The sequence below is a fragment of the Labeo rohita genome, chromosome 12 (genome assembly GCF_022985175.1).
Source record: "Labeo rohita strain BAU-BD-2019 chromosome 12, IGBB_LRoh.1.0, whole genome shotgun sequence".
Lineage (NCBI taxonomy): Eukaryota > Metazoa > Chordata > Actinopteri > Cypriniformes > Cyprinidae > Labeo > Labeo rohita.
In genome coordinates this window covers 16516622-16535632 of record NC_066880.1, presented here as the reverse complement: position 1 = coordinate 16535632, position 19011 = coordinate 16516622, and the positions used below count along the sequence as shown (strand labels likewise).

At 38.2% G+C, this 19011-nt stretch overlaps 1 protein-coding gene across 1 annotated transcript in view; it reads left to right on the top strand.

Annotated features, from left to right (window-relative positions):
* The first annotated feature begins 5745 nt into the window (after positions 1 to 5745).
* The window catches only part of wnt3 (wingless-type MMTV integration site family, member 3), a 37288-nt gene continuing 24022 nt past the window's right edge, over positions 5746 to 19011 (top strand). The window contains exon 1 of the mRNA XM_051123616.1: positions 5746 to 6137. Coding sequence (XP_050979573.1) covers positions 6058 to 6137 — 80 coding nt within the window. The 5' untranslated portion in view covers positions 5746 to 6057. The remainder of the gene's footprint in view (positions 6138 to 19011) is intronic.

Sequence of the window (19011 nt, the reverse complement as noted above, 5' to 3'; positions counted from 1 at the left end):
GAGTTTAGCTCCAACCCTAATTAAACATACCTGAACCAGCTAATCAAGGTCTTACTAGCCATGCTAGAAACTTCCAGGCAGGTGTGTTGAGGCATGTTGGAGGTAAACTCTGCAGGACACCGGCACTCCAGGACTGAGTTTGGACACTACTGTCTTGGAGTTTTCAATAATAAACTGGCAAGTTGAATCAGGTGCGTTTGATTGGGGAGACATCTAAAATGTGCAGTGTTGGGGGTTTTCTAAGACCAGGATTGGGAACTACTGCTAGACAGGGCACAAGGTTGTCCCTGAAAAGGAACTGCCCCAAGTAACAAGCTCTTGTAGCCCTAAAATAGGGGTGTCAAACTATTGGAGTTCTTGGAGGGCTACTGTCCTGCAGAGTTTAGTTCCAGCCCTAATTAAACACACCTGAACCAGCTAATCAAGCTCTTATAAGGCATACTAGAAACATCCCGGCAGGTGTATTAAGGCAAGTTGGAGCTAAACTCTGCAGGACACTGGCCCTCCAAGACTGAGTTTGGACACCCCTGGTTTAAAGCAGTGGTTCTCAACTCCAGTCCTCGGGGACCACTGCTCTGCACATTATGTATGTCTCCCTCATTTAATGTACCTGATTCAGATCATCAGCTTGTTAGGAGAATGATCCATGAACTGAGTTGTGTCCGATTCAGAAACGTCCAAAATGTGCAGAGCAGTGGGCCTCGAGGACTGGAATTGAGAACCACTGGTCTAAAGGATTACTAGAAACTTCCAGGCAGGAGTTTTGGAGCTGGTTGGAGTTACACTCTACAGGACAGTGGCCCTCAAAGAGCAGAGTTGTGACAAATGTGCCCTATTTTTGCTTATTTTCTGGCTGTAAAGGATTCAAATAAACCTCAGATTAAAAAGGATCTCACCATGGTTTCTTAACACTCCGATGGCAGTAGAAGGACATCTTAAAGGGATAACAAATGAAAATACTGTCAGAATGTACTCACCCGTATGACGTTCAAAACCCAATTTCTTTATAGACCACAAGAGGAGAAGTTAGGCAGGATGATCAGGCTGCTCTTTTCCATAGAATGAAAGTAAATGGTGTCTAAGTGCTGTCAATCTCCAAAAAAGACAAAAAAAAACCTCAGAGAGCTTTCTGACCCTGCATAGACAGCAATGCAACTGACATATTCAAGGCCAAGAAGGTCGTAGGGGCATCGTTAAAATTGCCCATGTGACATCAATGGTTCAAGCTTAATTTTATGAAGCTACGACAAAACTTTGTGCGCAAAGAAAACAAAAATAACAGCTTCATTCAACAATTTCTTCATCTCCACAGAGCGTTCACAAGGGTACCACGAGACATTGTGCTGCTGTCTATGCAGGGTCAGAAAGCTCTTGGATTTCATCAAAAATATCCTAATTCATGTTCTGAAGATGAACGAAGGTCTTACGGATTTGGAACGACATGAAGGTGAGTACTTAATGACAGAATTTTCACTTCTGGGTGAACTAACACTTTAAGAAAGCAATCTGAGGTACATTTGAATCCTGTGAAAACTTAGCAAAAAGACATTTTTAGACTGACATAGACAAACCCTCTATCCCCCAAATGTCACACATAACACGTACGAGTGACATTATTTCCACTCCCTTTTTCAAAATAAAATCCATTCATTTAAAACTCTAATATCATCATCTGGGGCCTGGGGTTTGGACTGTCACACTCTAAAAATAAATATGGTCTACGCTTCTCACGTCTGATTTGATATTTGCTTAAGAATGCGTGCCAGGCGTCGTGCTCTGCGAGGATAACAGTACCCTGAAATATGCAATATGCCCTGGTAATGTATTCATTTTGGAGCTTCAATAACCCTGAGTCAAGAATAATTTCAAACCTGAGAGAAGAGGAAGAGAGGGCTTGTGACCCAAGCCGGTCTAATGATAGCCACACTGGAAAAAGCTAAAGTACTGACACTCCATTATTGTCCTATAGAGGAAGCTGAGGATTAGAACACCAAAGAATTTCAATAAAAGAAGTGTCTGTTGTGGGGCCGAGGGTCCTGGGGGGCTGCGGAGCTTTAGGCATTGTCCTGGAGGGTGATTGAGAGCGAGAGGAGGGGAGCGGAGAAGCATTGTGCAGGGACCGAGCCTTTCTAAAGGTGGTTATTAGGAGAGAAATGGCGTGGGGGTGGCTGTTGACTCTTCATCTTGTGTGAACAAAGTATCTGGCATATAGCTCTCTCTCTCGCGGCTTTCGCTTTACGACGGCCATGAATACTCTCGGCGGGCTCGCCCAGACCTGCGCAAAGGCTTATTGTCCGGCTTAAGTGCGGTTTAATTAAGCAAGCTCTATGTCCTGAGAGAAGAGAGGCGCTTTAAAGCGCCCGAGTCCTGCCGAGATGCCGGGGATGATGCGTGGTATCAGGGCTATTGAAGGGGAAAGTGTTTGCTGCTCTAATGAAAAAGGTTTGTTTGGGGGGGATGAGCGGGGAGGGCTGGAGGAGTGTCTGGGCTTTGTCCCCAGCTTACAAAGTAGGGACAAAAGCAGTGATATTATACAAATGCACCCATTTCCAGGACATGATGCGGGGATGGGGGCCCGGAGACGGGTCGGACTGCTCCATCTCAGCCCTGTTGGCACCTTACAAAATGATTTTTTCCCCCCACCACAAAGATACGCATTCTAGTTAAATCCCAAGAGCAGGGGCTTCTGGGTACCGCAAATTTGGGGGTTGCGGACTTAAGCGGATTTTCTCTGCAACTGTAAGAACAAGCTAATTCCTCAGACCTCCTTTATCTCTAACATGGTAATAACAAACAATGAAATGCTGAAGAGAAAGGGCCAAAGGAAGAGGAGGGAGCAGAGACGCAGACACAAAAGAACGAGAGATGGAGGGAATGAAAGAGAGGAGAGACGTGTGTGAGGAGAGGGTGGGCTTGGGCGTGTTAAGAAACTTTCTCGCTCTAGTGTTATGTGTGAACGCTCCGCTAATCCAGGTTTTATTGCTTGCCTGTGTCCGGCCACACTGTCCGGATTGAGTGTGTGTGTGTGTGAGGGATAGTGGGGGTCTACACATGTCCCTCTTTGAGGAAAGCCTGAGAAAGAGCCGGACCTGGTTACGGCCGTTTTCGGGTCGCCTTAGAAACCCGCACCACAGGGGTCCTCTGTGTATGTCTCTGCATTCCCTACGCATGCTGCTAGCAAACACATACGGATTAAGCTAACGTTAAAGGTGCGGTCGCATAAGCGAAATTTCGCTAAAAGTTCGCAGGCACATAATGAAGAAGAAGTGACTGAGAAGTCACTTTCAAATCAAGAATCTTCATGCTGGTCAATGTGGCAAATCTGTTGCAAATCCTACGGATTCCTACCAAAGTTAACAGATTGAGCCAGTGTGCTATCTTCCATCCAGAAAGCCAAAAGGGTGTCTTTCCCAGATTATAGGGGCTACTTTGTGGGTGTGTAGGGTGATGTATTAGCCTAGCCCTAATAAAAAGCAGGAGTGTCCACAAACATGACTTAATGAGGGAGGATGAGAGACTCCTGACCCAGAGGTCAAAGCTCCAGGCGAGTCTCTTTATTCCCATTGATCTGCTAGTGCACTTCATTTCCATGCTCTAGGGCCCACTTCAGTAAATTCATTAAGTGCGATTGATACGAGAATCAAGACTTCCTCTGTAGCACAATGGCTATGCTAGGAGGGAACGGTCTTGTTTGTGCTGTAGCTATGTCAAGCATCTCTGGCTTTTGTCCTGGGTTCACACCGTTGAGGTGCGCACTGGTGTTCGAGTCCTTGAGATTCTAATCGTAAGCTCATTTCCAGCCAGTCCGTTGTGTCGCGGCCTTACGGCCTTGACCTGGGAAATGTGGTTTCGCTGTTGTCGAGATGCCGACCACAGACCGTTCCTCGCCTCCGCTCGTAAATTACGCTCTGATCAGGTTTTCCCAGCCAATCCTGGCGAGCAGATCCGTGTCTGTCACTCTTCAAGAATGCAGAATCAAACCGCTGATCTAGGCAAAATGCAGCTGATGGAAAGCAGATCTTTTGCTCGATGTCGGGAACGCAGCACATGCTAAACGCCTGTGTAACCTGCAGTCTAACAGGTTCATATCTAATTATATGAGAGATGAAGCATCCTGTTAGAAACACTGAAATGCAGTTTATGTCAGAATGACCCCTCGAAGCGCAGTTGCAGCGTAGCTCTGACCCTTTTGATGTGGGAGAATAAAGGCAAAGAACGGGGCAATGGAAATATGACCTCCAGACCACGGTCAGAGCTGTCAGTGTCTCTCTTCAGCTCCTGCGGTGGCTGTGCACAGTCCATGTCCCTGCTGTGAATGAGACAGATAGATACACTAGCAGATAAACAGAAACACAGCCGTCTGTCCTTCATCGCTGGATTCGAAGAGAGAGTTTTATCCAACCACAGCCAAGCAAGAGAATACTGGACAATAACACAAATTAAGCATTCCTGGAAGGAAAAGAGGTGGGCACTTATGTGAAAACTTTTTTTTTGGGATTATGAACTGGAATTTGAAATGAATTGGCCACAATATATCTGTCTGTTTAAGTTCTATAGACCATCAAGCTTTTAAAACTTTTCAAAACTTTCATAGAAACTATTTTCAAGTCATCCTTAACAGTTAAAATCTGAATTTAATTCTACCTTGTTACATTTGCATTGTAATTCTTCAATTCAAATTTTGTTGTTCGATGGTGTTTTGAGTGGAAATCCACACATGCAATTTTTCCCATGTCTCCAGTATTTATACCTGAAACCACTGCCAGTTCACCTCCGTCTCTGTGTTTTAGGTCAGCCTACACTCTTAAAAAAGGCTCCAAATGGGTTTTTTTTTTTTGCAGTGACGCCATAGAATAACCATTTTTGGTTCCCCAAAGAACCTTTCAGAGGACAGTTCTTAAAAGAACCAATTTGAAGAACATTTAAAAAATCTACAGAACCTTTTCTGCAAGTTTCCATGGATGTTCAAGGTTCTTCACAGAATCACTGAGCCAATAAAGAACCTTTATTTTTAAGAGTGTAAGACAGGCTATATATGCATTGTCATCTTTTAGTGCTGTGTCTCTTTCTCAGTGGCGTCTGCCCTCATCCCATCCGAATGACAATAGTGTTTATGTAAAAATGTGCTGCCTTTGGGCCACTGGGGCACAGAACACTGCATGCCTGGCCCTGCCACACCACCTTTTACGGCTTTTTATTGTGTTCCCTTTGTGTCCCATCGTCACAAGGGGAGGACGCGGCCATCAAAATTCTCCAAGACGAAATTCTTCGCAACGTGTGAATGCATGTGCACGCACAAGCATCCGGAACAATTCGTTCGGGGCATGGCGTTCCCCGATGCCGTCAGCAGGCCGCGACTCTGGAACAGCTGGGTTTCCTTGATGTTAATACAGACAATGTAGATCTTAATAAGACAAATCTACCTCTCCGAAACTCAGTGCTGACACCCTTTCATTCTTATTCCCTCCCAGCCTCCTCTCTCTCTCTCTTTCTTTCTCTCCCTCTCTTTCTTTCTTTGCTACATTACCAGGGGGTGGTGCATGATTGACAGATGGGCAGGAATAATAATTTTTTTTTTTTTTTGCGTAACCTAAGGCCATGCTCTGTGATTGGCTTGCCAGCTGACATCTCCAAACCTCGCTTGTCGTTTTTTTCCCCTCTCTCTCTCTCTCTCTCTCTCTCTCTCTCTCTCTCTCTCTCTCTAATATTGGCCCTGATGATCCTAAGGGGAAAAAAGTGGGGAGAGAAAAAGATATGTACCTTAGGGAAGAACCTCAGTGAGAGGGAGGGAATCAGAGGACGAGTAGGAGCGTGTGTGCGAGTGTGTGAAAGAGACACTTACTCTCCTAACTACTGGGACACACACACTTTCCTCACCCAACTCAAAGAAGCAGCAAACCCTGGAGAATTTTATTTTTGATTTCATTTTTCATTTAAACCCCAAAACTGCTAATCATTCTCTCAAGCATCCATCTGCTGGGACTTAATTTTCAGCCCCTCTCTAGGAATTCTATGTATTGATCAATAGACAATTTCCATCCACACAAGACATACCTCATGGATTTGTACCTGGTTGGATATCTCATGTGCATGTGGTTGTCCAGCTCTCGGGTGCTTGGAGGCTATCCCATCTGGTGGTGAGTAGCAACGATCCCCACTTTCTGCATCACTTTCTCCAATAGCACTGGGGGAGAATGGTGGTCATTGATCATTTTTCAGAGGGCAGTAAATACAGAACACTTTCAGTTGACTGCGTGGAAAAAAGCTTCTCGGCTCAGTCCAAAGAATCTTAACCTCAGCCACTGGAGGGACGGAAAAGGCTAGCCTGTCTTTTTCCTCGCTGCCGCGTTTCACCCGGCTCCACTTATTGTCAGTGTTCAAACGAGGCTGTTTTTGAGGCTCCGAGTGTTGGGAAATAGATGCAGCGTGTTTGTCAGAGATAAGGTTAGGTTAAGGTGTCAGCCAGCAGCCTGCTGGATGGGGTATATTGTTGTCTTCGCTAATAGCCTCAGCACTCCAGCCGTGTTGGGAGTGTTAATTGGGGCATTAGTGCGGATGTCCCTTGGCTTGGGTCTCAATAAATTCATTGGGGTTTAACCCTAAGTATCATTACACCATAAACCTGATGTTGCTTTCAACATTTATTTTGCTCTAAAGTCAATATGTATTTGTGATTTAAAATATTTTGATTTGCTACATTCTCCAGATAACCAACTTTCAGCATGCAAAGTGTACTGAAATTAGCCGCTAAAGAATTGCTTTAACAATGATACTTTTTTAGTTTATTCATTTGAAATCAAAACAGTTAAGATAATAAAAATTAAAACATGTTAAGCAAACATTAAACAATTAAATAATTATTTTAATTCTGGAATATTACTAAAATCTATTAAAATACTGAACAACATAACAAATAAATGTAATATAAGTAAGTTTTCCCATTTTGAATTCTGTTATTCCGATTTGACTACTGTTAAAGCACTTATGTTCATTAGATTTCGCTCCATTCTGCAAAGATCATATTTACCTCCGACTGGTGCTGATATGTCATAGTTCCACTAATTACCCCATCCTCAAAATGCCACTGACCTCACAGGGTTCTCTTGTAACATGAGTCTTTTTGCAAAAATATTTGTGTAGGCGTACGACAAAAGCCCCCCTGGCTCATGATACAATACTTGTCAGAACTAATGTGCTTTAGTAGTCCCAGTTAGCATGTGGTCCCCGCTGCACTCTCGTTCCAAACCACCAGCATCTTCTGGTTTCGTTTATGAAGCGAGAGTTGCCAAACATGCAGTCGCACTCATAGACTTACACACACAAAGGCCACGGGGCTGAGGCGTTATTATTTGCGTGGCTTTAGTCGTAGGTTGACATTTAGTGAACTGACAAAGAGCAAAGGAGTCTCGAGTCATTGACCCGCAGCTGTTTTTTCTGACAACGGTGTAATATTCACCCACTGACAATGCATATCCTATTAGAGTTGGTAAAATTTTAAGTAGAGGGGAGAGAAAACGAGAGCGTGAGAAAGAAAGTGATACGAAAACATACATGGCTGCAGGTAAATGGTTCGATGCGTCATCATTTCTCATCTTCTACCTGAAGGAGTCTGAAAGGCATCGGTGAACCTGCGATCCTAAAAAAGAAAAGAAACAGATTAATAGAAAATAACATGTATGTAGCAGGTGAAATGTGACCCTGGACCACAAAACCAGTCATAAGGGTCAATTTTTTTAAAACTGAGATTTCCATTGATGTATGGTTTGAGATACAACTATTTGAAAATGTTAGGGTGCAAAAAAATCACCTTTAAAGTTGTCCAAATTAAGTTCGTGTATTACGTGTATTACCAATCAAAAATTAAGTTTTGATATATTTATGGTAGGAAATTTACAAAATATGTTCATGGAACATGATCTTTACTTAATATTCTAATGATTTTTGCCATAAAAGAAAAATCGATAATTTTGACCCATACAATGTTTTTTTTTGGCTATTTCTACAAATATACCCATGCAACTTATGACTGGTTTGTGGTCAAGGGTCACAAATATCTCCACTGAGGGATTTAAATAAACCAAAACTTTCAAAACTACTGCTTCTATATAACAAAATGTAATGACGACAGATTTAAAATGTCCATTTAATGAATTTTTGTGATGAAACAAATTGGTTTTCATGTCTGCACTCACTTCAAATTAAAAAATATATATAATAATTTAAATAATAATCTATAATGTAACTATTTGTATAATAATGTGACTGAATCTTGCATTAAAAAATAAAAAAGGTTATATTAGAAACTAAATAGATAACATAAACAGTAATAAATGTGTGTTTTTAGTCATTTTAAATTACTAAATCTAATGTATTTGTGTCTTTTATTGAGAATTTCATTTATCCTGGTTGATCCTCTCCTTTTAATCCCTTCACATCTGAATGGACTTTAAATCTATGATGAACAGTGTTGCAATAATCAGGCCGATTTCTTCCCTAATCTGTTTCAACAGCTTACCAGGCCGCTAATATCTGACTTTATCCTCTCGAGATGAACTAATTAAGCTCGGTCTTAAGTAGCGAGAGCTTTTGAAAGCAATCAGCCTGTCTAGCTTTGTTCAATTTCACATGCATTACAGATGACGAGCAAGCTGAGACACTATCAGCAGCCACTCCGAATACCAGACAGAAAGGAACAAGGTATTTGTGGCTTCTTCCCACAACAGCACCGCAAAGCCACCATCCGTTCGGATCCAGCTGGCTGTTTCCACCGCCGTTCATCTGTTATCTATCAAAACTTCAGCTCGGTTACAACACAACAGCTCAGAAGAGGCCTGACCTCGAATGATCAAGTCACGACTTGACCTGGAAACACTTTTCAGTAGCTTTTACTATCTGGAGTACCTGTCAAAACAGTGGAAACGAACCACTTAAAACCATATATACTATTAAATATTGTTAATAGTTACTGAAATTAAATTAATATGAAATTCTAAATAAATATTGGCTGAGAAATCAATCATTTTTGGCATTCTGTGCACAGTCCACCATTTAAAAATATGTTTTATAGTTTAGTTTAAAAAGAAACAAGCTAAACTGGTAGTTAAATGTACATTTTTAAGACATAATATGGACTTTAAGCTGCTCTTTTTATTATCACAAAACAATGTGGCTAGGATATAGAGGCTTTTATTCTTATGTTCTCAAAAGGAAAGGGTCTTTTCAGACGGAAACATGCACAAACACTTAACATGAAACTCTAATTCTGAATTAATTAAAATTCGGAAAACTCTTTTTTTGAGAGAATAGGCATGAAGGAAACAGCATCGGGAGGCCGGTAAGCATTCTGACCTGCTCTGGTCTCCTGCTGGCTTCAATGGGACTTGACTCATCTCTGCGAGAGAGGAATGTCATTATACACCCTTCATACCAAACCCCCCCCCTGCATGTCAGCCGGTGTCACTGCTTTAATGATAGCGCAAGAAAATCCACCAGCTGCAATTCAGTGTGAAAAGATCAAGGATGTTCAGGGATAATGGGGGCCACTTAGGAAAAGGAGGGTGAAACAGATAGCCTGGTCAGAAGAGTATTAGTTTTCAATGTATTGGTTTAGTATCGGTAGAAAAACCAATCAGTTGCACAGCATTTGTGTGGGATGACACTGGGGGGGGAAGAAAATTAGTGGTTGCTTTAAAACAATTTACACTTTGCTAGTACATTTCGTAAATAATTACAAAGAAATGGCAAGTAACACATTGAATTAAAGGTGAAATTTTGAAGCAAATAAACTTTTAAATACGTTCCAATCATCTTTTTTACTTACAGCTTTTAAAAAATAGTCTTTATGGTGTACACCAAAATAGAAAAAAAGTAATAAAAGCCATCTAAACTATTTAGGCTCCGCCTACCATGAAATGTCATTGGTCCAAAATTCTTCTCCACATAACTGTATATTAACCCTTTAACTGTCTCTGTGGAAGTTTACTTCACCATATTACAAATGAATCCTAATCTAATCAGGACAAAACTATACATTGTTGGAAAGGTCTAAGACTCCTAAATAGATATTTTACCATATTTTTGTGTTACAAATTATGTAGGAAAAGTAATAGATTAATATATGTCAAGAGTGCAACTTAAAAAAAATCTACATCATAACATGAGTTCTGACCTTTGTCACAAAAGACTTTCTTCGTTGCCCTTTTCCCTTTCACGTTTTAGAAATGACAAGAAATAATATAGCACCTCAAAACTTAAAATCTCAAAATTCTTCCTTTGAAAGCCATTTTAAAATTGCATTACCATGGAAAATACACATTAAAATCATATTACAAAATGTTTTCATTCACGAATTATACAACTTTAAGTCTGGATAGTGCATTTTTTTGTCTGTGTTCAAAAATGGGAGTGACAGTTAAAGGGTTAAAGAAATAGTTCATCCAAAAATTAAAATTCTGTCATTAATTATGCACCTTCATGTCATGCAAGACCGTCATTCGTCTTCGGAACACAAATTAAGATATTTTTGTTCACGAGAGTCGCACGCATCGTGGTACTCTTGTAAAAGTGCGTCGAAGACTGACACGGAAGAGAAGAGATTGTTTGATAAAGTAGCTTCATAAAAATAAGGTTAAACCACTGATGTCACATGGACTATCTTAACTAAGGCTGTCACTAACGATTATTTTGGTAATCGAGTTGTTGATTATTATGAAGATTGATTAATTTGATAATTATAATTAATATTTTTGAAGGAATAAAAATAGATCTAAGTGAACAACAGCCTTTAAAATGACTTAAAATACATATATAATAGCAATGAGGAAATAATAATTAGTTCAAATAAAGTATCAAAAGCAAGTAATCGTATGGTTTTATTAAACAAAACTACTGTTAAAATAGATAAAGTATTATAAACAATAGAGCTAAAGTACATTACGCATTATAACAAATCCCTGCAGAGGGCGCGAACGGCCTGACGATTGTTTTTACACTTTACTGCACAATCTAATCCGTGTTTAATACTGACTAAACAACATTTAGGTCAAATGTCCACTTAATCTTTACTATTTGGCTATTTCTTTATGATAGAAAAGCTACAGCCACTGTAGTTTCTTAAATATGTGGACATCAAAACATGTAAAATCAGAGTGAGGCTTTAAACTTTTATTTTGAAATTGCGATAAACAGAACAGAACATTGAGAAAGATATTGATGTATTCTCATGAGTTGGCTTAGGTTTTTAAATAATTTAGTTTACAAATCTGATGAAATAGTGTACGTTTCGTTCCCAGATGAACATTATAATAAACCCAAACTCACAACAACATGCAGACATGGAGTTTGAGATTCTCCAAACATGCAAATGAAAACAGTGTGTGTAGCAGCATTTACTATGAACTGAGCCGTTCTGAGATGCACGTATATAACCTACAAGCATGTAAATAATTAAAGCGCATATATTAAAGCTGAATCGCGTATTTATTTAACTGAATCGTAGTTTGTGAAATCTTAATAGCATTATGCTTTATCATGATTTTAAACAGTGTTGTGGGTGATGCATTACAAGTAACGTGAGTTACGTAATATTACTTTTTTTAACTAGTAAAGTAACGCATTACTTTTGAATTTCTAAGAAAATATCTGAGTTACTTTTTCAAATAAGTAACGCCAGTTACTTTCTTTCCCCCATTTATTGACGGACAAGTCTCCTGTCGGGAAATTGGGAGTAAACCTGATGTTACTGTATTCTGGACTAAATGTGAACATGCCTTAATTCACCTCACTCACAAAAACAGATTCAGTATTCCTCAAAATGAATAAAAACAGTAAAATGAAAACTCAGAATATGATGCAACCCTGCAATAATTAAATGTTAAATAAAACAAATATCCTTTACGTATTTAATCACATTTTATTAACCAGTGTCTTTGCTGCTGACCTTCGCTGATGCAATTTAACCATACTTAAAAAAATAAATGTACTTTTCTTTCAGCCTGAGGTGAATTCATTTCACTTTTGGTGTAAAAGGGCTTTTACATTAGAATTGTTTTAAATTAAAAACAAAGAAGCAAGCCCTGCCCAGATTTAAAAAGTAATGCAAAAGTAACGTAACGCATTACTTTCCATAGAAAGAAACTAAGTAACGTAATTAGTTACTATTTCAGGGAGTAACGCAAAATTGTAATGCATTACTTTTAAAAGTCACTTTCCCCAACACTGATTTTAAATGGGTTTAATATGTTGAATGCATCAATTCTGGTATTTTGCTGATTACTGGACACGGACAAAAATGCAGTCAAGGATTTTTTTTTTTTACAATCAAATACTCAAATAAAATCAAGGAATTGTTGCAGCCCTAATCTTAACAATGTTCTTTCTATCTTTCTGGTCTATGGAGGGCCAGAAAGCTCTCGGATTTCAGCAAAAATATCTTAATTTGTGTTCTGAAGATGAACAAATGTCAAACGAGATACGATACAAAGGCAAGTAATTAATGACAGAATTTTCATTTTTGGGTGAATTATCCCTTTAAGTGCTAAGCACTAACTTTTGATGGCCTCAGATTTTGTCACGTTGCAGTTTGGCGACTGATTATTTGCTTGTTAGGACACAAAGGAAGGTTTAATATGCCAGTATTTTCTCTGACTGACACTCATGCACAAAGCTGCCTTATTAAATAAACTGGATTAAGAAGAAAATGCACAGTTACCCTCATTCAGGGTCCGATGATGAATGGGTACGGTCTACACCTGTGCTCTCTGGATAATCCAGACAACCTGAGGTTATCTCTGAAATCATCCTGTCACACACACACTTTAAATAGTGACAGTGGATGAGACAGAGATGGCTTGTGTGTATCTGTAAGAAAGAGAAAAAGTAGAAGGTTTATTTAAAAAGACAGTTCACCCAAAAATGAAAATTCTGTTATCATTTACTTACCCTTATATTGTTCCAAATTACTTTTCTTTTTCCGTGAAACGAAAGAATTTCTGAAACCTGAATCATTCAGACCAGTCTTGTGAATTGGATCAACAGATTCACTGAAAAAATCCAATTGAAAAGAAGGATTAGTTTACCGAGCGCAGTTCTCTCATTAAAGGTAAATCTTTGAAGATTTAGAAGAGAAGTCAGAAAATATTAATTATTTTTAAACACTGTAATAGCTATAAAGTACAGTGTACACTGCCTGGTCTGTAGTTACCACATTTTGACATTTGGCTAATGTTTGGTCAGGCTTCCGAATGGAATTGGAAAAACCGTCTTGGCTCTGTTGAAAACCAAACTTTTACGTCCATCTCAGTTCTCTCAGAAGGGTTTTAGAGAGTTGTGTAATACAGCACAACTTTAATCAAAAGTGTCAGGACACTTACGTAGAGACTGCCGGTGGAGTCGAAGCTCTTTGACAGCTCCGCTAGTTGAACAGTGACAGGCAGCAGCTCCCGCAGACAGAGCCACAGAGCCGTAACGTCACAGTAGTTTCCGTACTATAGCACCAGGCCAGCAGTTTCAGGATTTAAGTCTAGCAGAGAGCTAATGACAACAGAGCTCATCGTACTGTCCTCACATCACTTGGAGCCTTGCAATAATAGTAGCACCAAAAATAAACTCATTGCCCTGCTGGAAAATCAAGTATGGTAGTTGTATTTTTGGTATGTGGTATCTGGTTTAGGCTTGTCATTAACTAGCTACTAGCTGATGTAACTGGCTTCAGGAAGTCTAGCTGAATGGCCAGTAAGAAACCAGCTATTATGTTTCATAACACCAGCTTAAGATTGATTTTCAGAGCGATCAGAGTGTGATATATTTTATTACACACACAAAATAATAATGCAAGCAGCTTTCCCAAATTATATTCCTCTTTAAACTGTACTTTGGCAGTAAAAATAGAAAAAATGATCAACAGTCCTAAATAATAAAGGCTTAACTAATAAATCTATGTAATGCTAAAATAGAGTATGTTTTATATATATATACACTACCAGTCAAAAGTTTTTGAACAGTAAGATTTTTCATTCCTGCATATATTTGATCCAAAGTACAGCAAAAACAGTAAAAGTCTGAAATATTTTTACTATTTAAAATAGCTGTTCTCTATTTAAATATGTTTTAAAATGTAATTTATTCCTGTGATTTCAAAGCTGAATTTTTAACATCATTTAGCATTACAACATGATCCTTCAGAAATCATTCTTATATTCTGATTTGCTGCTCAAAAAAAATGTATTATTATTATTATGTTGAAAACAGTAGAAATAGTAAAAAGTTTTCAGGTTTCTTTGATGAATAGAAAGTTCAGAGGAACAGCATTGATCTGAAATAGAAATCTTTTGTAACAATGTCATTTTTTTTATTTAAAGAATGCTTGCGAAATAAAAGTATTAATTTCTATAATTTCTAAATTTAAAAATAATTATACTGTCTTCGAGCTCTTGAGTGGTATAGTGTATAATGTCACAAAAGCTTTTTATTTCAGATAAATGCTGATCCTTGGATCGTTCTATTTGTCAAAGAATCCTGACAAAATGTACTCAACTGTTTTAATATTGATAATAATAATAGTAATAATAATATTAATGTTTATTGAATGGCAAATCAGCATATTAGAATGATTTCTGAAGGATCATGAGACACTAAGGACTGGAGCAATGATGCTGAAAATGTAGCTTTGATCACAGGAATAAATTACATTTTAAAATATATTCAAATATATTTTTAAGTTATTTTAAATAGTAAAAATATTTCCAAATTGTACTGTTATTGCTGTACTATGGATCAAATGAATGTAGGTTTGGTGAGCAGAAGAGAATTCCTTAAAAACATTAAAAATCTTACTGTTCAAATACTTTTGACTGGTAGTGTATATATAAGATATTCTGGAGTTTTTGTCCTAACCGCCTTTAGGGAACTATGAGAGGAATAAAAATACTCATCAAACTTTACATGACAAACAACATTAGCTTTAATAACATGAATGAAAAACATATCTAAGAAGCAAACTTTTAGCTAAAGAGGAACTAAATGTATCCATAAATGTCAGCACTAAAACTGCTTGCCTAGATCTACTGTCTGGTTTCAAATGACTTTCACATGCTTGCAACTACTACCTGTTGTCCTCTCAGTATGCTACCTAAGCTAGCTAGCTAGCATTTGCATCCTGCATTTGATTCTGCCAACAAAATGTGCTGAAAACCATTTCTCTCATTGAAATCAACAACATAGTTTGGAACTACAGCTATTTTGTTCGTTAAATCAGTGTGTGCGCGCCTCCCACGAAAAATTCACAGAAAACAGACACCCACGATGCACTAATCAATGACACATTTGCAGCAATGCGTTGCTGATTATAATATGAATACTCTAGTGTACTAGCAAGGGTACATGGGGTGTCACGAGGAAAAAAGGAGCTGAGAGAGAAACAGGTTTGAACATTTTTCAAAGATTCTGACTTTTTTTTTATCTGATAAGCCCAGAGCGGTTGAAATGCCAGTCAAAAGTGTGGCGGGAAAAAACCTGAATTGTTGACGGAGCTTGTGTTCCTGTTCTGACAGAATGACTGAGGAAAAGCCCCATCCTCAGGCTAACAATCCTCTCTTGCTCTCTCTCCTAAAGTTAGTGGAAAATAAGCTCAAGTCATAATAAGGCAAGTGACCAAAATTAAAGCAGCATATAATTAAACTGAAATGGATACAACTTGGAATATTTGATAACATTCCAAATATGATTTTGAAAATTCAAGTGATACTTTCCATAAATACTGTAATGTACCACAAGGTTCTGAAAGGGAGACTATACTGTATTGCCTAGTGGGAAATTGTAAATTAATCAACTGTAGACCTGACATTTAAATTGGAGGCGTTTGGTAAATTGCACAGATGTTCCATCATTCAATAGAGGAATTGATTATGACAAGGTGATTCTCTCTCTAATCCTTTTCTCCACGGGTTTCTCTCTCTCTCTGAACCTTTACTCGGTCATGCAGCCCAAGGCACACATGCTTTCCATACATTTGACACAAAAAGGTGTGTTATTTTCCAAAATCTCTTAATATGTCAAGTATGAGTTGAGGGGTACCTAACAGTACAAAGATCTTTATGCATGCTGTCGATCTCGACCAACATTTGGGATTTGAATAAGCCTCGACTTTAATCTCTTTGCAGAGATGTCAGTCTTGATGGAGCGCATGCTGCTCAGACAGGCATGGATGCATTATGGGAGTGCACTAAGCGCTAAAGTGTGATGAGACATGAGAGTACTTGATAGAGCTTTATATTTGAAAGAACGGCCTAAATGTTAAGATCTCTGATTTAACGCGCACCTCTGTGTATCTCCAAGCAGCTTTCAAATAAAGCAAAAGCTGGCCAGGAATGTGTGGTGAATGTTCCCTGACCTGTCTGGGGCCTGGGGTAGCAGGCCAAAGCTGTGGCCTTGTAATGAACTCAAACACAGCTTTAACAAGGCATCAACCTCAAGAGCTCCAGGGGTCGGATGTCACAAACTCACAAGTTCAAAGAGTTTCTTATTTCTTCTGCCTCTGGACAAAAACAGAACACTCAGCAGTGTGGTCATAGACAGGTGCCTCGTCTCCCACTTTTTTGGGAGAATGCATGAGAGCTGAAACAGTTGGAGAATGACATTAAAATATGCTTTGTCTAAGGTTGTTTTATTGTGAGGGTGAGGAAAAAGGTAGCTTATAGGGATGGTTTAATGCAAAAATGAAAATGATGTTAGCATTTACTCACCCATGTCATTTCAAACATATAGGGCTCTGCTCTGTATGTGAAACAGATAAGGAGAAATTCTGTGAAACAGAAAAAAAAATTACATACGACTGTAATGGTGCGCGCTTCCCAAAAGCAACAATGGTCACAAGTTCCATCATCACCAATAGAGTCCAATGGAACTTATGACCATAGTTAGGTAACAGTGTTTTTGGGAAACGCACCCACGAATGGGAACACAACAACACAACTCATAGAATTTTAAAACTCGCTCATACACTGTAAAAAACAATTTGTTGAGTCAACTTAAAATAATTTGTAACCTAGCTGCCTTAAAATTTTAAGTTCAGTCAACTCAAAAAAAAAAAGTTTATTCAACTTGAAATGTTAAATTATACTAAGTGACAACTTAGATATTTGAGTTGAATCAACTTGAAATTTTAAGGCAACGGGGTTACTTACCCATCTGTTAAGTTTAGCAAACACAAATAACTAAGTTGTTACTTAGTACAACTTAATATTTCAAGTTGAATAAACTTATTTTAGTTGACTGAACTTAAAATTTTAAGGCAGCAGGGTGACAAATTATGTTAAGCTGACTCAGCAAATTGTGTTTATTTTTTACAGTGTATGATTCATGCGCAGGGTCAGAAATTTACTTTTTTCCATTAAGGGGCAATATTTGCCCGCTGGAATACTATAATGTCTTTAATGTCAAATACTCAATTATTTTAATCAATATTTTAACAGCTGTCAATAACAAAAGACTGTTTGTTTTTTTGTATCTAAATTATACATGTGAAAAACAGGAGCTCATAAAGCTGCAATATTATCGCAAAAATTATTATTGTAGATTATTGCTGGTTATATTGTAATAATGATTATTAATATCGATATAGAAAACAATATAAAATGTTTTTGTTTCGTTTTGGGCATGTCATATTGTGGCATTATTTTTCATATTTTTTGGCTGTTTATTTTATTTTTTTTTTGCCTTTATTCTGATAGGACAGTGAAGAGTAGACAGGAAACAAAGTGGGAGAGAGAGATGGGGGCGTGATCGGGAAAAGTCTTTGAGGATTCAAACTTGGGACGTCCGTAGCGCAACGGCGCTTTATGTTGTCACGCTGCCCGCTAGGCTATCAGCGCTGAAATGAAATGAATCTTTTATTTACATCATATCTGCACTGTGTTGTTTATGATGAGGGAAACTGAGGTTTTACGCACCCAACAACAGCTCCAGGGTTTTCAGCGCTGACTAATCTAAGCACCTCTGATTGGCCAATGCATTCCTAAGTTCAACAGAAAGCATCTGATTGGTTATAAGCACAAAACAGCACATAAAACAGCACATAAAAGCAGTCTGATGCAGTGTGAGTTAATCCAAATCTAATTCCGTGAATTGACACCGTTCATTCATTTTCACATTTTATTTTAATCATAACAGCCGCAATACTTTGCCTAATTATGCAGGGGCATTTTTGGCCTCTTTGTCTTGAATTCCTGAGGCAACTTTGATCATTTTGCTGGCATTTTTGCCACAAGCCTTAGTTAATTTCCAACCCTGTTAATGTTCTATATAAATCTTCAGAAGACTTCTGCAAATCTGTCACTATATTACATCATGAGTTCTTAATCAGTCGGATTTATGAACGATTAATTTAGACCAGCTTTGTGAACTGGATCAACTTATAAATTAATAAAGAAGATTCAATCCATAAAGAAAGGTTATTTATGAATTAGGTATCTCTGCTTCGCTTATGAATATGTCAAGATAAGCTAGAATGAAAGATTGAAATAATAATTATTTAAATTGAAATTATTTTTTCACACAAAACTCTTGTAGGGCTTCTAAAATGTTTTAATATAGCAAACGTTTAGGGCTTCTAAAACGTTTATTGTTCTTTTTGGGCCATTTTGGAGCTTGACAAACCCTTTTCTCATTCATTATAAACAGATTTAATTTAGGCTTTCATGCACACATAAACCGTGATCAACGCACATACATACAGCAAATCAAATATGGTAAATGTAAGCTTAAACGTATTTGCCTGACGCAAAGAACCAATGAGGTTTGTTCTTGAATTTCAAGAACAAGCAAATTTGAGCTTTCACAACCACATTTGTGACCCTGGACCACAAAACCAGTCATAAGGAAAGCTGAATCATAACAATAAAAAAGCTTTCCATTGATGTATGGTTTGTTAGGTCAAGACAATATTTGGCCAAGACACAACTATTTGAAAATCTAGAATCTGAGGGTGCAAAAAAATCTAAATATTGAAAAACATCA